The 27,505-nt window shown below is 49.3% G+C and overlaps 4 protein-coding genes and 1 non-coding gene across 9 annotated transcripts in view; 2 read left to right on the top strand and 3 right to left on the bottom strand.

The window, feature by feature from the left end:
* Lrsam1 (leucine rich repeat and sterile alpha motif containing 1) overlaps positions 1 to 3,842 on the bottom strand; it is a 40,830-nt gene extending 36,988 nt beyond the window's left edge. For 3 of the 4 annotated variants that reach the window (XM_028756892.1, XM_028756894.1, XM_028756895.1), the window contains exons 1-4: positions 3,739 to 3,842; positions 3,225 to 3,390; positions 1,606 to 1,702; positions 575 to 631 (exon numbers count right to left, since the gene is read on the bottom strand). In XM_028756892.1, coding sequence (XP_028612725.1) covers positions 575 to 631; positions 1,606 to 1,677 — 129 coding nt within the window. In that variant the 5' untranslated portion in view covers positions 1,678 to 1,702; positions 3,225 to 3,390; positions 3,739 to 3,842. Of the gene's footprint in view, positions 1 to 574; positions 632 to 1,605; positions 1,703 to 3,224; positions 3,391 to 3,716 lie in introns of all 4 variants that reach the window. The other variant, XM_028756893.1, reaches the window with a different exon arrangement.
* A 36-nt stretch (positions 3,843 to 3,878) lies between these two features.
* Positions 3,879 to 6,238, top strand: Rpl12 (ribosomal protein L12). The gene is made up of 7 exons (XM_028757098.1): positions 3,879 to 4,011; positions 4,246 to 4,319; positions 4,773 to 4,871; positions 5,170 to 5,251; positions 5,673 to 5,759; positions 5,932 to 6,044; positions 6,192 to 6,238. The coding sequence occupies exons 1-7, from the start codon at positions 3,975 to 3,977 to the stop codon at positions 6,195 to 6,197; spliced, it is 498 nt and encodes a 165-aa protein (XP_028612931.1). The 5' UTR covers positions 3,879 to 3,974; the 3' UTR covers positions 6,198 to 6,238.
* LOC114612224 lies at positions 5,464 to 5,593 on the top strand. The gene has a single exon (XR_003709958.1). It is a non-coding gene; the product is annotated as a small nucleolar RNA SNORA65 (small nucleolar RNA).
* A 5,991-nt stretch (positions 6,239 to 12,229) lies between the features above and the next one.
* Positions 12,230 to 21,504, bottom strand: Slc2a8 (solute carrier family 2 member 8). 2 transcript variants are annotated; one of them, XM_028757180.1, is made up of 10 exons: positions 21,408 to 21,504; positions 21,171 to 21,333; positions 20,812 to 21,018; positions 19,583 to 19,682; positions 16,498 to 16,697; positions 15,766 to 15,909; positions 15,523 to 15,631; positions 14,923 to 15,096; positions 14,442 to 14,587; positions 12,230 to 13,384 (listed from the first exon to the last, which is right to left on the bottom strand). In XM_028757180.1, exons 1-10 carry the CDS (start codon positions 21,461 to 21,463, stop codon positions 13,247 to 13,249), a joined length of 1,437 nt encoding a protein of 478 aa, XP_028613013.1. In that variant the 5' UTR covers positions 21,464 to 21,504; the 3' UTR covers positions 12,230 to 13,246. The 2 variants fall into 2 exon arrangements, with proteins under 2 accessions (XP_028613013.1, XP_028613014.1); XM_028757181.1 differs by lacking the exon at positions 14,442 to 14,587.
* Positions 21,505 to 24,390: 2,886 nt separating this feature from the next.
* The window catches only part of Garnl3 (GTPase activating Rap/RanGAP domain like 3), a 116,712-nt gene continuing 113,597 nt past the window's right edge, over positions 24,391 to 27,505 (bottom strand). Inside the window, exon 29 of the mRNA XM_028757043.1 lies at positions 24,391 to 24,847. Coding sequence (XP_028612876.1) covers positions 24,673 to 24,847 — 175 coding nt within the window. The 3' untranslated portion in view covers positions 24,391 to 24,672. The remainder of the gene's footprint in view (positions 24,848 to 27,505) is intronic.

The following is a 27,505-nucleotide window of genomic DNA, read 5'->3' as shown; positions in this document are numbered from 1 at the left end:
TAGGCCCTGACTTTTGGAAGTTATGTTGAGGCCAAAAGACCATCTCAATTCTTTTAGAAAAGAACACGTATAAGGGGCATCTCTTAATTGGTGCTTCTGGCTGTGTATGAGTACACTTGCACACAAGTGAGGCAGACATCGGACGTCTTCTCCCTACCTTACGTTTCGAGACATTCTCTCACTGAGCATAGAGTTCACTGACTCAGCTAGGACGCTTGGCTAGTAAGCCCCAGAGAAGTCCTCATGCTTATAGGGCCAGCATTTCATTAGAGCTACCTGCCTGTCTTTACTTCTATTTTGAAAGTCTCATTCCACAACTGTTTTTTCCCAAGGACTCAAGAAAACAGGACAGCCGGGCGGTGGTGGCGCACGCCTTTAATCCCAGCACTTGGGAGGCATAGGCAGGCGGATTTCTGAGTTCAAGGCCAGCCTGGTCTACAGAGTGAGTTCCAGGACAGCTAGGACTACACAGAGAAACCCTGTCTCAAAAAACGAAACACCCCCCCCCCAAATAAAAGAAAAGAAACAAAAACAGGACAGATTAAATTCACAGTCTGCATCATCCTTGGTTTACCTCGGAGAGCTCACACTTAGAGATGTCAAGAATGTCATCTGCCCCAGCTTCTTTTGCCTGAGGAGAAACAGATGTTTTTAAGTGAAATGCTTTTGAGAAGGGGTCTCGTGTCGCTTCAAACTCATCATGTAGACAAAACTGGCCTCCCAAGAACTAGCTTTCTGCGTAGCTTCAAGAGAAAGGCTTTTGAAAAAGTCAAATCTCCCGGGCAGCGGTGGTGTATATACCTTTAATCCCAGCTCTTGGAAGGCAGAGGCAGGAGGATCTGAGTTTGAGGCCAGTCTGGTCTACAGAGCAAGTTCCAGGACAGCCAGGACTCTACCCGAGAGAAATCCAGTTCCACCTCCTATGCCCCTAAAAGTCTTCCACTCCTTCTGTACGTTTACAAAAGTTCTGTTCATCCTGTGAGCATTCAGTGTTTTGCTTCTTAAGATTAGTGGTAACTGGGTTTTTTGTTTGTTTATTTTCAGCCTTGAAGTGGTTTGTTTGTTTTTTTGTTGGCTCTCTGTATTACCTTCTGAGACTCTTTAACTCTGCCCTCAGTGGCCGGGTTAGGTACTGCAAGAGCACAAGCAGCAGTGTCTCTCCTTGAACTCACTACGTAGCCCTCCATAGCACTGAGCCTGTGGCCTCTTCTTGCCTCTGCCTCCCAAAGGCTGGGATCACAGGTGTAAGCTACCACACCCAGTTCCCAAGACAAAACAAACAAACAAACAAACAAACAAAACCAACCAACCAAACAAACAAGCAAAAAAAACCCCAAAAAGCATTCAGGTAAAACATTACTTGTAGAATAGAGAAAGTAAGGAAAGCCCCATAGATGCAAGCAGCTGAAAGGGGCCACAGCCACAGCCTCCCTCTGTGGCCCAGTGACTTGAGGTCCAGCAGGGAAAGAAACTAATAGGTAGTGCCACACACTCATCCAATGAGGAAGGGCACTCTCAGCAGCAGGAAGCCAGAACAAGCACCCGTGGAGACATTTCCAGGTGCAAAGGTGTAGCCTAGAAGCCAGAGACAATACACTGTCTTACCAGACACATCTGGTACTCCAGGCGTTTTCGAGCCTCCTCACTGGGTTTCCGCTTCCGAAAGAAGAGGGGCATCCTCCAGTGTGAGTTCTTCTGGACCCTGGAGGACAGGAAAGAGGTCACTGTATCTGACCTGCAGACAGGCAGCTCAGAGGTGCAGCAGCTGGTCTGCAAGTCTGTATGTTCCATGAGGGCAGGGCTGTCTGCCTCATCCAGCTGGGCCCTGAGCCCACACAGCAGCACTCAACATTTTGTTTACTGACAAAGCAATAAACACAGACTGGGTGGAAAGAGCAGAAACACGCCAAGCACCCTCTGCAGTGCCGGCATCACCCTCCCAGTGCTAAGCCCAACTTCCCCACCTTAGAGAAGAGCCTCTCAGGTGCCTTCCAAGGATGTTCTCTGAAGACTCTTTTTTTTTTTTGGGGGGGGGGTTCGAGACAGAGTTTCTCTGTGTAGCCCTGGCTGTCCTCGAACTCAGAAATCCGCCTGCCTCCACCTCCCAAGTGCTGGGATTAAAGGCGTGTGCCACCACTGCCCGGCTCCTTGAAGACTCTTGACAGACTCAGCTGGTCAGTTACTTCTAGCTCTGGAAACTGCCAGAATGGAACCATCAAGACCAAACTGAAGGTAGCCATGACTTGGGGAAACTCAGCTATATCAATACTAAAGAGTTCTATGAGTTAAATAAAAATGAAAATGCACTGTTCAGGCACCTTACCACCCTTACAGCCATTACTTGTTTGACTCTCATTCCATCTCTGTGGGGATCTGGTGCTCAGTAAGTTCAGTCATCTGGATTATATGACTTAGAAACAGCAGCCTGGGACACCTGCCTGATCCTGTGCAGCTTGCACCGCGTCCTGGACCTCCCAGTTTAGCCAAGTTAATCATTCTGTCCTGAATTCAGAAGCTGGCTGCCCATAGCTGGCCCAGAATCTGCAACTCTCAGTGCTGTGTAAGGGCCAGCAACAGGAAGGACACAATTATCTGGAGGAAGTATGTAGCTAACAGCATGGGCTTAGACACCTAAGACATTAGCTGTATCACTTTGGGTCACCGGTCAGAGCCGGTTTCCTCATCTGTAATATGGAGCAATGTTGCCAATGCTGGGTTCTGTGTGGCGCAGTGATTTCATGAATGTCAGGTCTCCGCCATAAAATCTGCCACAGGGTACCACACACATGACAAATGGATTCAGGGAATATTACAGTTGCTAAGGAGAAGAGGGCTAGGAGTCTTGCAGTTGAGGACACAGTTGGTCCTTCGAGATTTCAGATTCGTGGGCGTGGGCTGTCAGAGGAGGTTGCTGGGCCTGCAGGGCCGGCTCAGGGATCTTTCCTCACTTGCAGGCACTCCTGAGGAATGACGCAGAAACAGCTTTCTTCCATCCCTTACCGATGGCCATGACTTATCCTTCTCCTCACTAATGACCAGCCCTTCCTCTCCCCTATCCTCCAGGTCTACATTTCCAAATACCTTCTTCAGTGATCATCTTCCCCCAAGCCCCTCTCTGTTCTCAAGAGGGCTCTTTCAGTTCTGGCTTGAACTTGCCTGATGGTCCAGCTTGGCTGGAAAGAACCACACCCATCCTTCCCTGGCAGGGCTGGCCAGCGGCTAACCTGGTTTTGTGGATGGGGAGGTCTTCCACTGATGTTCCGATTCTCGGGTGGACCTCAAGGTAGGCCAGTCACTCTGAAGGCTTGGCCACAGATACAAACCATAGGCCCCAAAAAGCTGAGCTGGAAGTCGGGTCTCCTTCAAACATGGGAAGTGAGGACCGAAACTCTAAATTTTAGAAAGACATGCAACTCAGGATGACAAAGTCTCGAGATTCTAGAAACCAAGGAACTGCAGAATTAAGAGTCGTGATTTAGAACCGAACAGTTTGCTCCTGTAACTAACATGCATATACCGAAAATGGGTTAGAAGGGTACTAGGGTCCCGAAGCCAAGTGTACGAGCCCTTAGGGGAGGGGCGGAGCCCTGGGCTGACTACTAGGGACTCCAGAGTCACCCTCAAGAGAAGGGAACGTGGAGTACATCAGGAATCAGGACCTCTGATGCAGCCCTTCTACTTTGACGGTCCCCAGGCAAGGTGCTCCGAACATTTACCCCGTTCGAATCCCGAGCTCACCCATAGACCCAGCTCTGCAGTCCTCAGCCGTACTGCCCATAAAAAACAGGGCGTCAAGGGTGTCGCCCAGAGACTGGGTGGAGCCAGCGGTTATCGCGAGAGCTGGGCTTTCCTGCCTATATCCGGCGTGGGCGGAGCGACGTCCGTCTTTTCGGCTTTCGGCTCGGAGGAGGCAACGGTGCAACTTTCTTCGGTCGTCCCGAATCCGGGTTCATCCGACACCAGCCGCCTCCGCCATGCCGCCCAAGTTCGACCCCAACGAGATCAAAGTCGGTGCGTGCCCTCGCCGCGCCCGGGCTACTGGTGGAGCCTTTTCCGCCGCGTGCTGTCCCGGGGCCTGGCGGGTCTCCCTTGGGCCTTGGCGTCCTCGTGTGTAAGAGGGGAGGGAGTACCGACGCTCTGGCAGCCTGTGCGCCTTAGGGTAAGGCCTGGCCCGGGAGGTCTGCGGCCGACGGCAGCGCGGCTTCGGCGCACTCCACAGAGGCTCTTAATTTTGTTTTTTCTCAGTGTACTTGAGGTGCACCGGAGGTGAGGTCGGCGCCACATCCGCCTTGGCTCCTAAGATCGGTCCTCTGGGTCTGGTAAGTCGTTGCTACTGAGAACCGCGACCTCTAACGTGCATGCTGTTTGGCCTTCACGTGTTGTGTTCCTGTGGAGGTTAGAAGAGGGCACCGTGTGCTTGTTGCGGGCTAGTGTGTGTGCTCGGACTCTCAGGAAAACTGAGATAGCGCGTGCATATCGGCTCGTGCCATGGCCCAGTTGAGGCAGTCATCGGGCCTGCTTATGCTCCAGCCACTAGCCTATGCGCCTTGAAAGTCACACACTCCATAGGCAGCACAGGGGAACCGAGTATTTGAAGCTCCTAGGGTGCCCCATTGCAATAGAAAGTGTTTTGCTGCATTAGCCCTTGGTGCAGAGTTGGCTTAGTAAAGAAATGTGGGCAGCTGTGGGCAGGATCGTGTGGAATGGTGAGGAGGGCTGGAGTCCTGGCTTCAGCTTTGGACACGTGGTAACTAATGCCATTATTTCTACAGTCTCCAAAAAAAGTTGGTGATGACATTGCCAAGGCTACCGGTGACTGGAAAGGTCTGAGGATTACGGTGAAACTGACCATCCAGAACAGACAGGCCCAGGTATTTACATTGCTTGATGTGGGGGGAGGGTTGAGGTAGCAGCCATCGGGAATCACGGGTCTTATAAGCGCTAATGAATCAATTTTTATCTTTGTGGGAAGGCTACGAGACAAAAATGTTCATTGTGCAGGCGGTGGTGGGTGCTAGGGTGCGTGAGACCACAGTGCTAGTCCGTAGTCCACAGATTCAACTATGGTGGTCAGTCCTAGCTTAATTAGCCTGTTGGCCTCTTTAACATGTGTGGTGGTATGGTTATTGGAGGTTTCCTGGGCTGTGTTCATATCAAGTCTCCTTGCAGATTGAGGTGGTGCCCTCTGCCTCTGCCCTGATCATCAAAGCCCTCAAGGAGCCTCCAAGAGACAGGAAGAAGCAGAAGAACAGTAAGTTGATTCCAGGCCGCTACTCAGCTGTGTCAGTCCATTTCATGAGACCTTGGGCTGGAATGAGGGAACATTAGATCATGTGTTGTTGCATGTCTCCTTCAGTGGGTGCCTCATGGTTGGTTGACATTCTGGGGATTTAAGCTTATCTGTTCCCCTCCCTGAGATCATGTGTTGGGGCTACTGGTGAGGACTGGGTTCCGCCCTAGCCACCCGCCACTGCACCTGATCAGTATTGTTGGCTGGTGCAATCCAGTGGTGAGCTGATAGTAAGCCCCAGCTTTTAGGAAACAGGGTTGTCCTACATGTGGATGACTCTGTGCCGAAAGCATGGGGACAGCGTAGAAATGGTAAAATGGAACCATAATCTTGTCTTAGAACATAGGGCAGGAGCTTTAAAAAACTTGTTTTCTTTCTGCAGTTAAACACAGCGGAAACATCACTTTTGATGAGATTGTCAGCATTGCCCGGCAGATGAGACACCGCTCTTTGGCCAGAGAACTTTCTGGTAAGAGCAAGTTATTTTCTCTTAATGGCTGCCCTTCTGCTATTGAAGGTTTAAGGTTGGGATGCAGTGTTTTTACCACCCATGGAGCCATTTTTTCCCTCTGTTCTTACAATGGCACTGTCATGTGCCCCCCCCCTTTATCCTGGGACTGAGGCCACCATTCTTAATATAGGGACTATCAAGGAGATCCTTGGTACTGCACAGTCTGTGGGCTGCAATGTGGATGGCCGCCACCCTCATGACATCATAGATGACATCAACAGTGGTGCAGTGGAGTGCCCAGCTGTAAGTGACTTTGCATGTTATATTAGGGGAAAACAGGGTGGGGGAAGAAAGCTGGGCTTTTCTTGCCCCTGGTGTCTTAAAAGGGGGATTGTTAATTTTATTTATATTCCCATGGTGATAGACAATTCTTTTTTACCTTTCCCACAGAGTTAAGAAGCAACAAGAAAATATTTCAATAAAAGATGATCTGATAATCAGTGGGCTTTGCTGCCTTTTTGGGGCAGGGGAGGGTTGTTCCTTTTGGAATATTCAGTATGGCCGTGGTAGCAGGATCTAGGAAGACTGATTCAAAAGGTCCAGGTGTGGTGCAGGCACAGAACAGCCTGGAAGGAATCTGGGTGTTATTAGTGAAGTTCAGAGCTATGAGCTGAAGAGTCTTAGATTCTTTGGTTTTATTGAGGCAGTCTTATTATTTTAGTCAGATCAACAATACAAAAAAGCTTGCTCTGGAGGTGTATAGATGGGATCTAGGGATCTTTGCACAGCAATCACTTTTAACCCTCAGCATTTTCCATTAGTCTAGGAAAAGTGCTTTTGGTAGGTTAAAATTGATGACAAAGGACATTAGATAGAATAGGGCATGTTGAAAAAGCAGCTTGAACCTGGATCAAATGCATTAACAGTGACTGTATACAAGGGAAAATAATGCTATCCGGGATTACCAGGTGACCTGTCTTGTGATTTTCTTCCAATGAACACTAAGTTATGCTTGTATTTAGAGGAAAAAAAGCCAATACAATTGTTAGGGACACAGCAGTGACTTAGTGGGGCATCAAGTGGACCTGAATTTGACTCCCAGCACTCACATGATTTCAATATAAACTGGTTGAGTCAGTTCCAGCTCACCAAGGATGTGTGCTGTGACCCCAGCACCCATATATTCTGCTGTGGAGGATAGGAAGGCGGTGCCAATGAGGCCTATGCTGCTTGTGGAGTCCTGTTAACCACAAAGCAGCTCTGGTCGTAGACCTTGGGTCCTTGTGCTGTGGGCCAGTGTTACCCAGAACCAAACTAGGCATCAGTGTCAATCACACCTTTCTACACAGTATGGGTTTCTAGAAACCAGCTGGACCACCAGGGCAGACAAGCTCCCCCAGCACATGCTGTAATTGTGGCAGCCTTGGAGGCTGAAGTAGATCTTAAATACAAGGTCATCTTGGGTAACAATTAGTCGAAAAAAGAAACCTGGAGAGATGTCTCAGCTGGTAAGAGTACCCGTGTCTCCTTCCAAGAGCCCCTAGTTGGTTCCAGCGGGCGGAAGGCTAAAGTCGTCCATTGCCCTCTCAGCACTGCAGATGTGTACGCACAGACCTCGGGCCAGAGGTCCTCAAACTCCTCAGGACCCACAAGTCTCGGCCCAGACCGCGTGGAAAGCGTGGTCGGGGGCTATTACGCACATCTGGGGAAAAAGCGCACAGCTCTGCCACGACCCACCTGTTCCCCACACAGCACACTTGGCACCACCGGCAGAAGCTTCTGGGACGTATGAATCCCACGACAGGCGCACCAGAATCCCGTCACTTCCGGCCATGCGCAGTCCACCCACCGCAGTCGCTAGGAATGTGACCCTCGTTGCCTCGTGGGGTGTTTTAGACAGAAGCTTCCCCAGCCACCAACCCACGCATTCCTGTCCTTGCTCCCAGAGTCCACTCTGAGAGCCCATCAACTTTCAGGCGCACCAGGGTCCGGATGTAGAACCTCGGACAGGAAGGGACCAGGCCGCCAGGGATGTCGGGAAGGGTGCTTATGCTGGCAGTGGCGCGCTGATATATAAGGACGTTTCAGTGGCCTGTCCCAGAGAACACGTGACGTTTCTTCCCGCTAACGTTGGAAATTAACTTTGCAAGCAAGTTTTGGAGCATGGTAGGGGAAGGTCAGGAAGAAAGAGAAAAAACAGCTTGGACCTCACCCTATTCTGCTGACTGCCCTTGTTCCGCTGTCAGGATGAGCTCTGGAGCCCGGGTGATCTTGTTCCAAGGCCTAGTAGGAGCCAACTAACCCCTGTAAGAGCCGCGGGTCTTTAGCATGTTTCCTGCCTTAGTCCTGTGTTCTCACTTTTGGCCGCCGGGAGGTAGTAGAGTTCTTCGGGAGTCAGGTGATGTCATTCAATATATAGCTTCTTAGGGGTGTTAGGCCACTTTTGCGCTTTGCAGACGTCAGAATTTGTCCACGCTGTTCGGGTGGTAGTATGGATGTGTTAAGGAGTAGTTGACATTTATGGGTAGTGCAGATTTCTTAGCGTGGGCTGAATAAAGCTGTGTCTGCTGCACCTCTGAGGATGACCACCTGCCCCTCTCCATGTCTTGTTCTTATGGTGCTGACCTGGGCTTCTGGGAGCAGATACAGGACTGTCCCCTGGCTCTTGGCTGTCAAAATTAATACTCTGTTGGGAAGGTTCCGGAGACTAACGAGAACTGAGGGAATATAAGCACTGGCATCTAGAAGGGGGTGGTGATAGAAGGTAGTATACTGAGCAGCAGGGTGGAGGCTAAGACAGAAGAAAAGGTTTTAGGTATTTCATACCTCAGGCCAGGAAGTATACATCTGGAACCCCGCACTGGGAGACGAAGGATTGAGACAAGGCCAACCTGGTTTATAGTGAAGCCCCATCTTGAAATCTCCCTTTCAAACATCCATTTATGATGTATCCCTGAGTTTAACACTTTGCAGCTTCCTATCAGCCCTCACCAACAGCTGCCATGCACCCAGCCCTTACTCTGCCATCCTCAGTTCCAAGCACTTCGCATACCTCGGCACCATGCATTTACAGATGAGTAACTGGTCCAGAGAGCTTAAGTGATGGTCTGGGTCACAGGCTGTGAGCAGTAAGTATACTCAAATCTGAACCAAGCATAGTGCTTACTCCTTTTCCCAAGCTGCCTGGCTCCTGCCCCCAGATGACAGGGCATACGGCTTGAAGCCACAGTGACATATTGCCTACATGTTTAGTTACCCCTCTGATGGCCTATGGGCCTGACTTCTACCTGCCTCCTGGCCCACTGACAAGGTTGGACAGTAGCCAAGCTACAGTCTTCCTTTTCAAGGACCATTCTTCTGTGGCAGAGAATGGGTGGCTTGAGGGGACAGTGGTGTGGGCAGACCACTTAGTCATAGTCACATCTGTACCTGTCTGAGGTCCTTTCCATGGTCCTTGCTGCTGACCCCTGAGAACTGCCTTGGTCGCAGAGGGAGGCTCCTTTTCAGATGCAGCCTGCTGTGGCTTATCAGGAAGGATGGGTTGCTCAGTGTGCACCTTATGGACCAGCAACCACACCTGTAAGGGTTCACCCTGCTAAGGTTTGTTCAGACATCTGTTCTATTGTTACCTCCTTCCTGTCCACGATTCCCTCCACACACCCCCCCAAACACCACAGCCCTGTCAGTGTCTCTGCTTTTCCATCCATCTCTACCAACGCTGTCTCCACCTTTACCTCTATCATGATACCTGAATTCTCAATAAACAAGAGACTGAAAGCACCCTAATGTGGGATACAGAGCTCATTTAAGTTCTGTGTTTAATATAGTGTTGACTATATTTAATATAGTACTGATAGAGCTGTACTCTGGAATAATTCTACATCCAGCAAATATCTGAGCGGCTGTGCTGCCAGGTGCCATGTCAGCACTGTGACTACAGTACTAATGGAGAACTAAGCTTACACACTTAGCTCGGTACCATGTCAGCACTGGGATTACAGCACTAAAGGAGGACTAAACTTACACACTTAGCTCCATTTCTTCCCTGCCAAATCCCATTGAAGTGACATCCGAAGTGTAAGTAGAAACAAGTCTGTAGTGCCTGGCGGGGTTGCTGAGTTGGGAGACGTATGCCAAGAACTATCATGTAGCCTGTGGTTCTCCAGCCTTAAGCATAAGCATGGACAAAGCATACCAGATATGTGAGATAAATCAACTATCAGAGGAGAAATCAGAAAATAGATGACAGCTTTCAAAGAAGTAAAAACCTAAAGCTTGCTTTATTTATAACAGGAAGTATAAACATGAAGTACAGGGGCCTCAAGAGCTCTGCTGGTGGAATAGGAAACAGGATAACTTCAGTTGAAGTTGAAGCAGCTTCTAAAGTAAACTTAGCATGTGGCCTAACAGCTCCACTCCACACAGAAGATTTGTCTGCAAAAGTATAGCAATGAGGCTCCACCCCCACCCCAGTAATAGCCCCAAACTGGAACTAGCTCAATGTCCAGTGACAATCTACTCAGAAATACAGGAAATGAATTGTTGATGCGCCCAACCACATGAACGAGTCCAAAAGGTGCCTTCATTAGCGAAGTCAGGCAGAGGCCTCAAACTGTGTGGTTACATCTTTATAAAATTCTACAGGAAGCTGAACAGAGAGCATAGGCCAGACTCTGGTTTTCAGAGTCCCAGATATAGGACGTACACAAGAGGTGCACAGAGATGTGAACAGGCAATGAGGAAAGCGTCCTGTACCTTGAGTGTGGTGGCAGCTCGTAACTGCAGCTTGCCATTATTATTTATTGTTGGATTCTGTTTATGTAAATAATGCCTCAATCAACCTGACTTTCAAATGGTGGAAAAAACAGAAAAGGCATCCATCCCTTAAACAGCATAGGATGCTTTAAAGGCAGAGAGTAAGAAAAAAATAAGGCCAGCATTCACATACAAAAGCTGGCTATGGTCATTGGTTGGCAGCAGCACTGCCATTTCCGTGTCTTATGCTTGCCTTTGGGCCAGTGTCACACTGCCAGCATTCCCAGGACACTACCTTGCTGACTCCCTCTCAAGATCTTAGACCTTCTCAGCCTCGTGCAACAACTCTGCACATCCTCTCTATGGGTTTTGTTTTTCTGGAGAACCCTCCCTCATACGGATGACCTGGGTCACCTAACAGCCCACAGAAGACTATGTCACCCCACAAAAGCCAACTCAGATTCTGTTCAAGGACCCTTCACTAGGAGTGTTCCCATAATCCTTAGAATATTGATTATTTTAAAGCATGACTGGCAAAGCAAACTATTTGCAGAAGATGAAGTGAAAAAACAAATGCAGAGCAAAGACATAGAAAAGGGTCATTGAGAGTGTGTGTAAGGTTGCACACCTGGGACTGCACACCTGAGACTACACACCCAGGACTGCACACCCGAGACTGCACACCCGGGACTGCACACCTGGGACTGGAGCACTCAGAGTGATAGGATCACTACGTTTGAAGCCAGCCTGAGCTACACATTGAGTTTTAGGACAGCCTGGGCTGCTACAGAGAGAGCAAGAACATGTCTCAATGTCCTCCTTGCCCTCCAGAAGACTCTTAAGTGAAAAGCTAAGAGGAAAAGCATCAAACCAGGGAGGACAGTGTCCATTAAACAGACAGTCTGGACTGTAGGGAGAATGGTGACCTCACAGTACAAGAGGGAACAGGGGAAATCAAGAGGTTAAAAAGATAGACTAGAGAGTGAGAGTGCCTCCCCTCAAACTCACAAAAACAGATTCACAAGTGTATTCTTCCTTGCAGACGACCAGAGTTCTTTTCCCAGCCCCTAAACCAGGCAACTTACAATTGCCTGTACCGCTAGAGGATCAACTGCTTCTGGCCTCTCTGTGTATCTATAGTCACACTCACACAATTAAATCCTAAAAAAAGAGGTGGAGACCAATTGAGGAAGACATATCAATATCTGGTATCCACACACATACACCAACATACACATACAAATGTACATGTATACATTATACCTCTACACAAAAGTAAAAAGCAGAAAATAAAATGGCAGCCGATGGCTGGGGATACAGCACGGTGCCAGAATGTTTGGTTAGCTAGCATGTACCCGGCTCTGAGCTCAATTGCCAGTGATGGAAAGAAAAACGGAGAACGAGCACCTGGGAGTGTCATTTGCAGACAAACATCTCCCTCACACCTGGACTGTGAGAAACCTCTGCAATCCTGAAAGGTGACTGCTCTGTGAAGGTTTCAGCAAATTAGATGGGCTCCCAGGAGCAAGAAACAGTTGGATTAACCAGTTTGATGATTGAAAACCTGGGACCACAGCTTCTCAAGTTGGTCAGCAAGAACAGAATGACACTTAGGAACCCGAGGCAGGGAGATTGCAGTTGTTCCTAGGCCAGCTTAGGATACATAATACATTTTAGGCTAGCCTGAGTTACATTGTGAATCACTATCTTAAAAAGAAAAAAAATCAGTCAACCATGGTAGCACACACTTTTAATCTCAGCAGGTGGATCTCTGAGTTCCAGGACAGCCAGGGCTATACAGTGAGACGCTGTCTCAAAACAAAAAACATCCCTCCTCCTCAAACCTCAAGTAGATTCCACTAACAGTGTGTGGGGGACTTTGGTAGGATGGTGAGGATCACAAAGTTTTTTAAGGGAAAAATGGTCTAGTCTTATGTATCTTAAGTAGGGCAAAGCCAACCAAGCCTGCGGCTTTCAATAACTGACAGTGGAGAGTGGGTATCAGGGCAGCCTTGTGATGGAGCCACAGTCTAACTTGGGTAAGTTACCTCTGGAAAGGGGCAGCTTTTTCATGCAAGTAAAGTGCCCAGCCGATGACTGCCTGCTGAACAAATTATGTCAATGTATCTATGCTCTAATTTATTCCAGTGAGTATGTACTGATTCATGAAACAAGTGACCTACAAAAGACTTCTGGCTCCATTAAAGTTGAACAGTTAAGAGGCTTTTTATTTCCTGATACTCAACAAGATATGGTGGCTAATGACCCAGGACACTGAGCCCAGGAAAGAGCTGGAAAGAACCTGTAAGTGATGTAAACTGGCTGACCCCAAGGTGAATCCAGAGGACCGCTGGGTAGCTCTGAGGAGGACTTGGTTGACAAGAACATCCTCTTTTCTACCTGGGCTCACCTGACCTTGCTTCTTATGTGACTAAGTCCCTTTCTGATCCCCCAGTCAAGTGAAGTACAGGCAGCTGCTTAGGTGTGAGCACCCCAAAGATCTCCAGCCAGAGAACAGGAGCCACGGGCACAGCTCCTCAGATGTCCGGTGTGTGCAGCAGGCTGCACACACAGAATCTGGTGAGCCTCATGATGTAGATCTGGGTTGAGATCTGGACAAAGCAGGCCCTGAGGCCTGAGGAGTCAGGGGGCTCTCGGCTCAAATTGAGGTATGGCTCAGGTACTGGCCATTCCACTCCTGAAACCCAAAGCCAGTTCAACTCAGGGCTGCCAGTCACAGAAAGGGTCCGTCATCGTCCCTCGAAATGGGCTGTGACTTGTTCCAGAGTCCTGCCTTTAGTCTCAGGGACAAAGGTCAGCGTGAAAAGGACACTGAGGATACAGAAGGCAGCCGTAAGCCAGAAGGCACCATAGGGTCTGAGGATCTCCTGCAGAGAGAGGAAAGGCACATGTGGAGGTAGCCAGAGAACAGAGGGCCCTGCACAAGCCAGGGGCACCCTGACTGCAGCCTGCCCTGCCAGGCCTGTCACGTCTCTGGAGACCCAGGCATGTAGATAATAGCTCAACACAACTCAAGGTGACATGTGCCTGGGAAACCAAGGCTCACGGGACTCGTGACTTCCCTGAGATCAGCAATGTCAAGGGACAGCTAGGTCCCTGTTCCTGGCCGGCTCAGGCTTGCTGCCATTACTCCTCTCCCTTAGTCCCTGCACCTTTGGCCTTCCAGTGTCCCATGCTGTAAGTTCTCTGTGTGATGACGAAGAGGGAACTATTGCTCTTGAGAGACAGTGGGGGTGATGGGGTTGGGGTGAGTCTGTGACCCTGCAAAGTCCTCATTTCTCAGTTCCCTACAAGAGAGGACACCAGGTGACCCTTCCCTTCCCAGCCTCTTTGACAGGGTGCTGCCCTGGGTCACTGTTGAGTTTGTCAGTTCCCTCTCACATACCATGGTGCCCCTCTCTGGGCACCCTGCCCACCTGAGCATGTCTCGGGCTAGCTGGAAATACACTGGATATACATGCCACCCACTGCCTTCTTGGCACCTGTCATGAGATAGACTCTGTTCAACTCAGTCACTGCCATCTCTGAAGCCTTGAATAGGCCTGGGCATGGCACATGCCAGATCTGTAGGGCACCTGTGATGGGACAGATGGCATGCTCATCTGCCCAGACCCTTTTTAGTGGCTGGGAAGCCAGCAGGCTCGAGCCTCAGCTAACACAAGAGGGTTATGAGAGGGAAATAAAGTACTGAATGGAACAGACACCCCCTCAGCCTGTGAGGAAGGTATGTTCACCTCAACACAGACTTAAGACTTAGGGCATCACAGACCAGGTTCACTGTTTTGTCTAGCCTCTGGCTCCATGATACCGGAGATGGCAGTTCCAGGCATGAGGGAACCTCAGCCTATAATTCAAGGTAATGGACATGGAATCTCTGACATGCCTTTGCCGACAACATGGGGGAAGGCATGGGCCTGCACTCACCATGATGCTGCTAAACTCTTTGGTCACCAGAAAGGCCATGAACCAGTTGGTGAGGACACAGATGCCGGTAGCTACCCCCTTGACATGCAGAGGGAAGATCTCTGACATGAGGAGCCAGGGGATGGGTCCCCAGCCTACTGCAAAGCCTGTGGGAACAAGGCAGTGTTACAGCACACAAACTGGACTAGGCCTTAGGGAATCAATCAGCTCTTAACCCGGCTGGGAGGCCGGGCCAGCCCCTTCCCTTTTAGGAATCAGGACAAGGATGGGACCTGCTTGCAAGCCGTCATGGAGATTATGTGAAAGAATTTTAGCTCAGTGCCCAGCACATGGTCAGAGCTATTAGCACAGAAGTCATGCTTCTAGGAGTAGATGGGTAAAACCAAGTAAAACTAGATTTGAAGCTTAGTGCTACAGAACTTGGCATGGTGGGTTAGAGGGACAACAACCTTCACCCAGGCTCCCATGAGTCCCTTTTTACCAGCAATGAAGAGGCACATGCTGCCTACAGCCAGCCAGGCCAGCCCCACATGGACATCAACAGGCTCCGCAGAGATGGGCACCAGGAGGCTTACATGGGACGAGTTGCTGGGGACACTCTGGGTCAGTTTGAAGTAGGTACCAAAGGCACTCATGCTGAATACCATGATCACACCTGCAGGCAAAAACTCAGGCTAGACAGGATGCCGGGGACCCAGCAGCACCCAGGACTTAGAAGGCAGTGTGGCTCTCTGAGAGTCTTGCACGGAAGCCCCTGATTGGCCAGCACTCCTATCCTGCTTTGGATCTCAGACCTCAGCAAATGCTGGGAAGTTCCTGAGGAGTCTCTCCGCTGCAGGAGCAGGAGCTGCAACAGCAGTATTAAACCCCACACCCACAGGGCTCGTCACAGCTGCCAGGGGCACCATGGATGTGTAGGCCCAGGACCTGACGTTGCCATAGCCCATTCCCCTTTTCAGAGTAGGAAAAGGAGTCTTGGGAACAGAAAGTCCCTTGGTCAAAAGAACGAGTCATGATATATCGCCTCCCTTGCCCTATCTCCCCATGTGAGCTGGGGAGGTTGAACCCCGTGAGGCCTCACCCGACAAGGCCAGAAGTAGCCTTCGCCCTGCTCTGTCCATGATGAGAGCCGCCACAGCAGTGAACAGGACCTGGATGATGCCCACAGTGACCGAGGCCAGGCTGCTGTCCTGGGGAAGGGGAGATGCTAGTCTGCTAGAGAGAGACAGGTCCTTCCCTCTCTCTGGCTAAGCTGGGTCACAAAGCCCTAGGCTCCAGGAGGCTGACACACATGTGTGAGGCAAGCTGGGGAGAAGCCTCTTACCTTGAACTTGGCTTCCTCAAAGATGCTGTTGGCATAGAACATGACGGCATTGACCCCTGACAGCTGCTGGAACACCATGAGGGAGATGCCGATGAGGAGAGGCTTGTAGACGCCAGGGCGTCTCAGCAGAGCCAGCTGGAAGCCCTGTCACAAAGGCAGCCTGTCAGTGTTCCCTCTCCTGTCCCAAGGACCCTTCGGTGGAGGGGACTGAGCCTCCTTGCTGTCCCCACCCCACCTGTGGCCCTGGGTGTGCAGACAGGCCCCTGCAGCCTCCTCATGTGGAAGGGGAGTTGTGAGGGGCTGCACACTCCAGCACCTGGGTGAAGAATCCTGCTCCCCGAGTGCCAAGCACGTTTGTGTTCTCAGGGCTGGCCTCCTGCAGCCATGTACACAGATCTCAGCACTACCGGGTGATGGTGAGGCCTAGCTAGAGATGAGGGCATCAAGATTCAGAGATGACCAAGCCACACAGCTGCAGTGTCTGCATTCTCCTGCCTCTGAGGTCTCCTCTGCCTATGGTCCCCATTAAATCTAAGCCTTCACCCATTTCCCCTCACAGGCCTGGCCTTTCACTTGTTGGAGGGCAGCACAAACTAAAGTGAGGCTCCAGCTGGCTCCCACCTTCTCAGATAGCACTGGTCCTCATTGAGGGTGGAGAGGGCAGCTGCCACTCAGATGTGTGCGTGGACTTGGGAACAGGCTCTGCATTCTGGCCTGCTCTCAGCCTCTCACCTGGTGCTCAGCCCCAACAGGGGGCTCTTCCCAGCCTTCCTCAGAGCCCCACAGGAAGCGCAGGGCAGCCATGGCCTCCTGGTACTGGTGTTGAGTCAGGAGGAAGCGTGGGGTCTCGGGCATGTAGCACATGAGCAGCAGCATGAGGGTGGGGGGCACACAGCCCAGCACGGCCAGCCAGCGCCACTCTAAGACCCAGCCTGCAAAGGCAGATGTCAGAGCCAGGGTGAGGCAGCCTAGCCCCCTTGCAAACCCGGGGACTCACTCCAATGGTGGGCACCTCACTGCCTCTGCCTACATTTGGTTAAAGGAACAGTTGCTACTAGAACTGTTCCATCAGGACATTAGGTGACTCTCTCAAGGGAAATACAGGTGGACTGCACAGAAGACGTAAGATTATAACAGCTCAAAGATGGTCACTGCCAAGCCATGGCTTGTAGCCATGGTAACACATCAAAGTGTATTGTAGTAGACATGCTAGCGTAAGCCAAATGCTGTACTCTGTCACATCCAATGCTGCAAAATACTTGACAACAGTTAGAAATGACTGCTATTGCTTTGATGTACTTGCTACATTATACTTTTAAAGTAATTTTTAATTTATGTGTGTGTGTGCGCGCGCGCGCGCGTGTGTATGTGCCACGCATGCACCAGTGCATGAGTGTGGAAGGCAGAGGAGGGCATCCATGGGGTGTACTATGCTGCCTGCCTTATTCCTAGACTTGGGTGTTCCACTGAATCTGGAGCTAGGCTAGTGAACAGCAGGCCCCAACATCATCTTGTCTCTCCCTGACCACAGTGCTGGAGTTATAGGAACTCATGACCACACTTAGCCTTTTATGTAGGTGCTGGGATTTGAACTCAGGTCCTCATGCTTGGGCAGCAAGCTCTTCTACTTGCTCAACTATTTTCCAAACCGTTATACTTGTATTATAATTTTTGTCTTTTAAATTTCATTACATTATTCAACTATTTTGTGCATGGTGGTTGGAATGAGAACGGCCCCAACATGGTCCTGTTTGAGCACCTGGTCCCCAGTTGATAGAATGGTTTGGGAAGGACTAGGTATGGCCTTATTGGAGGAGATGTGTCACTGGGGAAAAAAAAGTCCTTGCCATTCCCAGTTAAATCTCAGCCTACAGTCTGTGGACTGAGACGTGATCTCTCAGCTACTGCTCCAGTGACACATCTACCTGCCTCCTGCCATGCTCCCACCATGAGGATCCAGAGGTCATGGACCCTCTGGAGCTACAAGCCCCAAATTAAATGATTACATTTATAAATGGCCGTTGGTCATGGTGTTTTGCCACAGCAACAGATAAGTAACTAGGACAGAGTCCGTGGGTGTTCATGCATTCGGGGTACAGCACTCATGTGGAAGTCAGCCTGCGTGAGTCTGTTCACTTCAGCAATAAGGTAGCTTATAGCTATTCCACAAAGTCTAGAGACCGAGGGACTACTGTTCCCACCATGTCATTGTTTTGCTTTCACAGTTAACTTGTATCAGTGGGTCAAAAGGACATCGTAGGATCAAAGCAAGGCAGTATGAAGCCATACAGGAGGTAATACTGTGGTTGATCTGTGCCTAGTAGGGGGTTTGGTTCGCTAAGCCAGGCTGCTGGGAAGACACTGACGAGCCAGGACAATAAGGGAGTTAAAATCGAAAGACCAGAGCCTGTGTAAGGTCCACTGTGAAGAGCCAGTATGTATGACGCAGACTAGGTGAAGCTGGTCAGTGCTCCCGACCCAGCCCCGCCTGAGGCTCTCAAGCCAACTTTTAACAGTTCTCATTGAGGATGTGTTATCAGACACTTTTCATATGCTACTACATCTCTTGGCCCTAACAGCTCTGGAGACTTGGAGACGGAGAATGAAGTTGGGGTGGGGAGGGGAGTAGTGAAACCCAGCAGGTGGCCGTGTGTCAAGTTTGAAGGCTCCCCTCTTTCCAACCACACCTAATGAAATGTTACAAGATATTAGTTTATCGTACACAGAAAACCCAATTGTTAGCAAAATATAAAAAGCTGAGTTTGTCAGATGCAGCTGGAGGTGTCCAGAAGAGATGCAGTTTGGGTGTGTCTCTGAAGACCTCCATAGATAAGAATGCTAAAGAACGGAAAGTTCCTGCCTGTTTTAAGGCAAGTTGCTTGGGAGAGGTCTTGTGGTCTTTGCTCTATAAGGCAGGGTCAGCTAGATAGCCTTGGGCTACCTACCCCACTGTAAAGGTGAAATAGTAAGGCCCCTACTGGCTTGGCTTAGCCTTGAAGGTGACATGGCTCAACCTGCCAAGGGTATTGAGGAGGTAGTAGAGACTTCTTATACAGCTCTTGGAAAAAGATCTCTCTTGCTGGCTCTTGCTTTCTTTTGGCTTGGAAGAGCTTCATGGCAAGAGCTCCAGATAAGAGACAGAGATTTTCTCTTTGGGCTTACAAGAGCCACAGAGAAGCAGCTGGCAGGACACAGGCGTCTCGGTGTTCTAGGAAGGAGAGCTAAGGAGCCTTCTGGGCTTGGAGAAGCTCAAGAGGAAGGCAGACTAGCTCCAGAGAACGACACAGATGGAAAGAGATCTCTAAAGAGTGAGCAGTTTAGTTGTAGGATCAGGCTTATATATAGACATTTTGTATATAGTTCAGAAAATAAAATTACCTCACTGAGCTAGCAGATTTTTATTTCAGTTTATACCTCCAGTGTCTTTATTGGTATAAATATTTGTTAAATTTAAAAGAGTAAATATGACAAAGGGACAAATTCTGAAATCTCCCCAGGCCACCATCTTTAGGAAGCAGCCTCCTTCATGTGACATTCTGCTGAGAACCCAGTGACAGCATGCTGAGACTCCAGATACCTATACCCTACCCCTGCTTGCACTGAAACTGAGTCCCTCCACAGTGTGGTGGGATTCTGGGACAAAGAAATCACCTGCTCTAGTTCTTCCTGGCACCTGGTTACCAGGATCCCCGTCCCCCAAGCTCCAGGAGTGTGACCGAGAACCCAGCACCAGGCAAACTCTTGCCCTCTATGAATCTCAGTTTCCAGAGTGGCCACGTAGTTCTAATATCGATCAAAAGAGAGCATACAAATCTACCTGCCACGTAGGCCAAGAGGATGCCAGTGACAACCATCAGCTGCACACAGGAGCCGAGCAGTCCCCGGACGGCTGGGTAGGCAATTTCCGAGATATAGACCTATTGGTGGTTAAGGTGAGACTTTACTTGGCTCTTCTAACAGAAAGGTTTAATTGTATTGCTGTATCTCAGCAGAGTGCCCCTCTCCATTTCCTGCGGATTTTTAAAGAGGATTGTGGATAATGGGTTGCCGCTGTGTGCATGAGCACTGAGAGGCGTGCAGAGCTTCCCCACACTCATTTGCTTTTATTTATTTATTTATTTATTTATTTATTTATTTATTTATTTATTTGAGCTAGAGTTTCATGAAGCCTAGGCTAGCCTCCTGAGCTGAGGATAACCCTGAATTCCTGATTTTCATGTATTTACACCACAAGTTCTGGGATTACAGGCATGTGCCACAAGGCCCAGCCCAGTACACGTTTAATATGCACAAATGAGAGTTAGACTTCTCCCTTGCTGGCTGACTCCAGGTGCTTCTCAGGACACTGAAATCGTCCGTTTCAGCCTAACCCTACCAGGGGTGCCATCACTTCTAATCTCAGGAGGCATTATCCATACATACTTCTAGATTATTCACCCCTTACCTTATGCCCTAGTTAAAAAAAAACAAAAAACAAAAAAAAAACAAAAACAAAAAACAAAAACCCTGCAGATCTCCAATTTCCCTTTCCTCTAGCTCCTTCACACTTCCAATAGGTGATGAGGAGCCGTGGGGGCGAGGGAGGGGTGCGCGGTCATCCGAGTGTGAGGCCAGTGATCACAGGTTGCCGGTGATCCTCTAAAGATTTAAGATCTAAACATTCAGACCCTCTAAATCTTTTTAGACACTGTTCTGGGACCAGCAGTTTCCTGTGCAAAGGCCGCAGCCACCTCAGGACTAGGCCTTACTTTACAGGGGAGCAAACTGAAGTTGGGAGAGAAGCCTGTGTTCAGGTAAGTGATCCAGGTGTGTGGGCTGCAAAGTATATGTAGCTTTGGCTGCAAGCAGTGAAGGGATCCGGCAGCCTATCCCAGGGACAAACCAGAGTAAGACTGCCCAGTTAACACTAAAATAGGGGCATTCCAGTTATCACTGCCTAGCATACAGGGACATCACCATTAGTAAAAGAGCAACGAGGAATGGCTTCACTGCTGACCAGCTGCCCCCTGCCTGGCAAAGGTCATCTAGGAGGTCCAAACCACTCACCGGTGCCACTAGTGAGGCGACTCCGCAGGCTAGGCCGGTGAGGAGGCGGCCTCCGAGAAGCATCCATACGTCCCGGGCCGCGGTAATGACCGCAAAGCCGGTCACGAAGGGCACGGTGCAGAGCAGGAGGCTCAGCTTGCGCCCTGCACGGTCCAGGAGCCAGCCGCCCAGTACGCCCCCTGCCGCAGCGCCCAGGGTCACGATGGCCTAGGGACCCGGACGGGCTGAAGAGGAGGCCACCAGGGACCATGGCCCACGATCCCTCCACCCCACGCCCCGCAGCCTCAAAGGAAAGGGAATGAGGAGGATCCTGGGGTGCGGCAGAGAGTGGGGGACCCGGGGCTCCCCAGCGGTCTCACCCCGAACCAGGAGGCTGCACTGTCTCCGAGGCGCAGGGCCTGGGGTGCGGTGCGCCGCAGGCTGGGGATGGCCGGGGAGCTGTAACCAAGCGCAAAGCCGAAGCTGAGGGGGCCCAGAGCGGCGGCGAAGGTGGCGAGGAAGACCCGGCGGCCGCGGGGAGCCCTGTGGGTACAAGGCGGGGCGTGAGCCGCGTCGCCGGGCGTGAGAGAGTGGCCGCGGCCCTCGGGAGTCCGCACCTGGCTTCCGGTGGCCGCAATAGTGGCTGCGTCTCCTGGGGGTCCTCAGGCGACATGTCGGCAGGGTCTGACCCGCGAACTGTCGCGGCTCGGGCGAGCGGGCCGCCGCAGGAGTGACCAATGGGACGCTAGAACCCGGCCCCAGTCAGAGCTGACCAATGGAAGCACAGAGCCGGTTGCAAAGCTCAAAGGAGCTGAACTACGCCGGGCGACCCAAGTACGAGTTTGCAGTGAGCTTGTGTCCTGGACCCAGGCACTATTGTCCAATTGGAGCGTGGTGTGAGTCTGAAGGCGTGGCCCATCAGGTCTGAGCTTGCCAATGAGAATGAAGAAGGTTGTTTGGGTGTGAGTGGGTTGGTTTTTTTTTTCTCTTAACATCTATTGGAGGACCGAGGTGACAGCGTGCCTGTGCAGGTCTGAAGTAAGCTTTCTCCCTTCCACCAAGCGGATCCTCCAGATGGAACGGAGGTCGTCAAGCTTGGGGGCAAACACCCACCTTTACAAGGAGAGTCATCTCGATGCCCCTGTTTTGGTGGTTTCTTTTGTTTTTATTTTAAACTTTATTTGTATGAGTGCTGTTTACATGTTTACACACATATATTTGTGAATATTGTTTACGTGTGTGTGTGTGTGTGTGTGTGTGCCCTATGTACAAGGTTCAAGTCATTGACTCTTTTGGAGTCTGTTTTCTTACCTTAAAAGCAGACAATATGGTCTGGAAGATGGCTCAGTTGGTGCAATGCTTGCTTTGTAAACATGAGAACCTGAGCTTGATCCTCTAGCATTCTTACAAAAGCAGGTGTGGCAGGGCATGTCTGTAATGTCATCCCTGGGGGTCACTGGTCATCCAGCATAGCTTCACTGGTGAGACCAGCCAGATCCTAGTGAAAGACCCTACCTCAAAATCTAAAGTTCATGGTTCTTGAGAACCTCTATTCTCCATATGTATCACCACAAGCCTCATCTTGAGAAAGGGCAGAATAGACCTAAATAAAACTTCTGGTGGGGTTGTGATGCAGCACTCTAAAGCTAAAGAGGGTCCAGGCACCTTCAGTCCCATGTATCATGCCCAACTGTGGTAAGGAAGGGGAAAGGGGAGGGAGTCCTCCCTATGGCCTGAAAGGAGGAAGGGGCTGAAGCTCTAACTTCTGACACACACCATGACATCAGAACTCCTCAGAGCTGTTTCCTTGTGAGCATGAAGGGGAATCAGCTGCTAAACTGAAGGTGACCTGTGACCTCTGGGCCAGGGCTGCTGTTTCTTATTTCATTTATGTCTGTCCCAGTCCACATTATTTACTGCTTACTTTTCAGGAGGGGGCTAGGGTAGGTAGGGATTTTAAAAATCAGGTTTTGCAGAGGACCTGGGTTGGGTTCCTAGTATCCACTTTGGGCAGCTCGCAAATGCCGGTAACTCCATCTCCAGAGGCTCTGATGTCCTTTTTTGGCCTCTGTAGGCAACTATATTCATATGTACATACACTCAGTGACACACTGCATACACATAATTTAAAAAAACTGTTTAAAAAGATTTATTTATTATGTATACAGCATCCTGCCTGCATGTATGCCTACAGGCCAGAAGAGGGCACTAGATCTCATTATAGATGGTTGTGAGCCACCATGTGCTTTTTGGGGATTGAACTCAGGACTTCTGAGCAGATAGTACTCTTAACCTCTGAGCCATCTCTCCAGCCCATTAAAAAAAAAAAAAAAAAAAAAAAGGTTTCATAAAATATCTAACACTTGGGCTGGAGAGACGGCTCAGTGGTTAAGAGCACTGACTGCTCTTCTAGAGGTTCTGAGTTCAATTCCCAGCAAACACATGGTGGCTCACAACCATCTGTAATGGGATCCAATACCCTCTTCTGGTGGGTCTGAAGAGAGCAATAGGGTACAATACAATAAATAAATAAATAAATAAATAAATCTTTAAAAAAGAAATCTAACACGTATAAAATGAATTTTTGTAAGTGTATGTATATGTACCATGTGTGTGGCTCCTGCTCTTGGAAGTTAGAAGAGGTCATTGAATCTTCTGGAATTGTAGTTACAAATGTTTGTGAGACACCATGTGGGTGCTGGTAATTAAACCGGGGTCCTTGTGGTGTGAATATGCTTGGCCTAGGGAGTGGTATTATTAGGTGTGGCTTTGTTGGAAGAAGTGTGTCACTGTGGTGGTGGGCTTTAAGAGAACTTCTTCCTAGTTGCTTGGAAACCAGTTTTCTGTTTGTCTTGAGAACAAGATGTAGAACTCTCAGTTCCTCCTGTACCATGGCTGCCTGGATGCTGCCATGCTCCCACCTTGATGATAATGGACTGAACCTCTGAACTTGTAAGCCAGCCCTAATTAAATGAGAGTTGCCATGGTCACGGTGTCTGCTCACAGCTATGGAAACCCTAAGAGACTCTGCCACAGCAAGTGCTCTTAACCACTGAGGCGTTTCTCCAGCCTGCCACCTCTTTATCTCAACATTCTGGTGTAGCTCAAAGAGGAGGGATAAATGCTGGGTTCATGAGAAAGAACAGGGCAGGAGCTTGGGATTGAGCTCAGTGACAGCATGTTTGCCTGGTGCATGCAAGGCCTTGGGATATGTACCCAACACTGCAAACAAAACAAAAAAGGTGACCCACTCAAGGAAGGGGTCTGCAAACTCTCAAAGACAAGGATGCAGGACTTCCCAGCAACACACTTCCCAGCTGTAAGATGTAAGACTCTGACAGCTGCCCTTGCCTTATTGTTTGGAAGCAGAGGAAGCAGGTGGCTTCATTCATCTTTCCCAGGGCTCTAGGAAGGATTGCAGGGGGGCCCACCCCAGTGATCAGGCAGTAACAGGGCCAAGAAAGAAAACTTATTTATAGCAAAATTAAAAAGCAGCATCTTTTTTTTCCATAAAAGAAACATAGTATATGACATAAGTCAAAATTTACGAAAAAAATTTCCATCTAAATCTATAAAATATAAGAGAAGGGTTGCAGATAATAAGAATGAATATCTTTGATTTATTCAAAGTTTTGATCTAAAACCTTAATGATATCTACCACCTTTATTACAAGGGGACTGACGGTTCTTGAATGGAAAGAAACAGGGTCAAGAAAGATGGCACTGGACACTGGAGAGTGACCAAACTGGCTGAGGGAGCAGGTTTGATCCAACGGACTGCTGCCTGTTTGAAGGTGCCCTGTGTTGAGACTGGACATTGGAGCTGCATGAACAGTATAAATCTGTGTAAGAACACTAAGGACGAGTGACGGGACAAGGACTCTATTTCAAATCAATGATGTCTTCCTCTGAGGAGGCCATGAGCTGGAAGGGGCTGCTGCCTGAGCCCGGGCTGCCCTCTTTGTCCACCATTGGGTCCTGCTCACAGATTGTCGAGTGGTTATGGTCCTCGGGATTGGCTTCCGACGCCGGACTTTCCAAAATTCCTGATGGGATCCTGGAAGAGAGAAGCTGCTGTCACAGGGTGGGAGGAACGAGGTGAAGAAGTGTAGGGTTTCACTTCTCAGGGAGTCTGTGACCCCACAAATGCCCAGGGCCCTGGAAGCTGCCTCTCCCACTCTGTCCACATGACTTCCTGCTGCCTCCCTAGCAGTCTGTGAAGCCCATCCCTTCCCCTGTGTCCCTGGCCATGCAGCCTGCTCAGAGCACTGGCTCAGAGACCTGTTATCTGTCTCCATTCTCACTATCCAGTCCAAGCCAGCTCTGTGCTGCTTCCTCTCTTCTTGACTCCTAGCAAAGTGGACCTTCTTCCTGCCTTTCTACCGTTATTTATTATTGTTGTTTGTGTTGTTTATGTTGTTTATCATTTTTATTTTATGCAAATGGATGCTTTGTTTGCATGGGTATCTTTACACCATGTGCATCTCTGTGCCCTTAGAGGCTGAAAGAGGGTATCGAATCCTCTAGAACTGGAATTGCAGATAATTATGAGCTACCAGGTGGGTTCTGGAAATTGAACCTAGGTCCTCTTAAGATCAAGTAATAAATACTGATAGCAGTGTCAGGCTGGCCTTGAACTTACAATGATTCTTCTGTCTCTACCTCCCAGGTGCTGATATTCCAGGCCTGAGCCATCATGCCCAACTACTTACAGTGTGTTTGTTGTTGTTTGTTTAAGACTCTTTATTTGCTAGGTAGTGATACTGCATACCTTTAATGCCAGCATTAAGGAGGCAGGAGGCAGGAGGCAGGAGGGAGGAGGCAGGAGGAGGCAGGAGGAGGCAGGAGGCAGGCCAGCAGATCTCTGAGTTCTGAGTTTGAGTGCAGCCTGGTCTACAGAGTAAGTTCCAGGACATCTAAGGCACATAGAAAAACCCTGTCTCAAAAAGAAAAAGATTCTTTGTTTTAATTTTTCATATTTTGAAACAGGGTCTCATTTTGTAGCTCTAGCTGGCCTAGAACTCATTATGTAGACCAGACTGGCCTTGAACTTAAAGACATCTGCCTTTGTGGCAGAATGCTGGGATTTAAAGCATGGGTCACCATTCCCAACCTGGCCATATTATATATATATATGTGTATGTGTGTGTGTGTGTGTATTTTTCATACATAATTGTTCATCTGCATGTATGTCTGTACCATTTGAGTGTCTGCTGCCAGAAGAAGGGATTGGATGGCCTGAAGTTCCACGTGGCTGTGAAGAGCCATGTGGGTGCTGGGAACTTTGGTCCTCTTTAAGAGCAGCCAGTGCTCTCAGCCACAGTCACCTCCAGCCTCCTTACTGCCTTTTAAATTCTATGACAACCTGTGGCCGGCTGAGACAATGTTTTTATGGTTAGATCTGTTTCCCCACATGAGGCTGAAGCAGGAGTGAGGCTTGTGCTTCTGTAACTGGGGTCTCGGAGCCCCTCCGTCCAGGTACACCTTACAGCATCATCTGCCACTCTGCCATAGGTGATGGCAAGTAATGCGCGCATACACACACACACACACACACACACACACACACACACACACGGATGATGGTCTGCAGGTGGACAGTGCTTGGTCCTCCCCCAGTATCCCCCAGCTCAGTGCTGTGTAAAGAGTACTGCTTGGACAGGTGCTCCACTCGGCTCCAGGAATACAGGTGCTGTTTCTGAAGACATGCTGCCAGGTCACAAGCATCCTGCACTGCTTTCAGAAGGGCTCTCCCTGTTCACATGGCCACCCGTTCTGGAAAGAGCCTGACCCTATACTCTTACTAAGTGTGATGGTTTGTATATGCTTAGCCCAGGGAGTGGCCCTGTTGGAGTAAGTGTGTCACTGTGGGTGTGGGCTTTAAGACCCTCATCCAAGCTGCTTGGAAGCCAGGATTCTGCTAGCAGCCTTCTCAGCTCTTCCTGCACCATGCCTGCCTGGATGCTGCCATGTCCCTGCTTTGATGATAATGGACTGAATCTCTGAACCTGTAAGCCAGCCCCAATTAAATGTCTCTTTCTGTAATGTTTGTTTCTCATACATATATGCGTACATGTGTGTGTATGTGTGAATGTGTGTGTGTGTACATGTGTACAGTTTTGTGCGTGTCAGGCACGGCTATAACTGAGCTGCCTCTAGACTGCCAATATATTTTTGCCAACATTTGCTTGATTGCTGGTGACAGTGTCCTCTTGTCTCAGCCCTGTGGTGTCAGCTGTCCTCTCTGGGACCTTCATAGTGAGGTGGGTAGACTCTTGGTGTTAGCATTCCTTCCAGACTCTGCCCAACAGCCAGGTATGCCTGACTCACTATAAAAGGGGCTGTTTTGGCCCCTCCTCATTCTCTTATCTATCCTCTTTTATATATATAAAATTCAGACATCATACTCGCCCTTTTAGGGTTTTATTTCTTTATTTTATATATATATGTGTGTGTGATAAAGAAATAATATATACAATAAGGAAATAATATATAAATATTAGTATATTTATTAATATGTAATTAATAAATATATATTAATATATAATAAAGAGAATATATAACGTATATAATATATAATGTATATATATTTATTCTCTTACTCCATGCCCCTTCTCCCTCTCCCCCTACCCCCTCTTCCCATGTGTTTCTAGCTGCTCGCTCTCTCTCTCTCTCTCTCTCTCTCTCTCTCTCTCTCTCTCTCTCTCTCTCTCTC

The sequence above is a fragment of the Grammomys surdaster genome, unplaced genomic scaffold (assembly GCF_004785775.1).
Source record: "Grammomys surdaster isolate TR1022 unplaced genomic scaffold, NIH_TR_1.0 126133, whole genome shotgun sequence".
Taxonomy (NCBI): Eukaryota; Metazoa; Chordata; class Mammalia; order Rodentia; family Muridae; genus Grammomys; species Grammomys surdaster.
Note: the sequence above shows the minus strand (reverse complement) of the source record. Positions and strands in the feature narration are given on the sequence as shown.

Excerpts from the sequence above, each read along its gene's own strand:
- Slc2a8 (XM_028757180.1), bottom strand. The coding sequence starts at position 21,463 with ATGTCGCCTGAGGACCCCCAGGAGACGCAGCCACTATTGCGGCCACCG. Across the intron at positions 15,632-15,765 it reads TTGAGGAAGCCAAGTTCAAG|GACAGCAGCCTGGCCTCGGT; the intron begins GTAAGAGGCTTC and ends CCCCTTCCCCAG. Across the intron at positions 14,588-14,922 it reads CATGTGCCTCTTCATTGCTG|GCTTTGCAGTAGGCTGGGGA; the intron begins GTAAAAAGGGAC and ends TTGTTCCCACAG.
- Rpl12 (XM_028757098.1), top strand. The coding sequence starts at position 3,975 with ATGCCGCCCAAGTTCGACCCCAACGAGATCAAAGTCG. Across the intron at positions 4,012-4,245 it reads CCCCAACGAGATCAAAGTCG|TGTACTTGAGGTGCACCGGA; the intron begins GTGCGTGCCCTC and ends GTTTTTTCTCAG. Across the intron at positions 4,320-4,772 it reads AGATCGGTCCTCTGGGTCTG|TCTCCAAAAAAAGTTGGTGA; the intron begins GTAAGTCGTTGC and ends TTATTTCTACAG.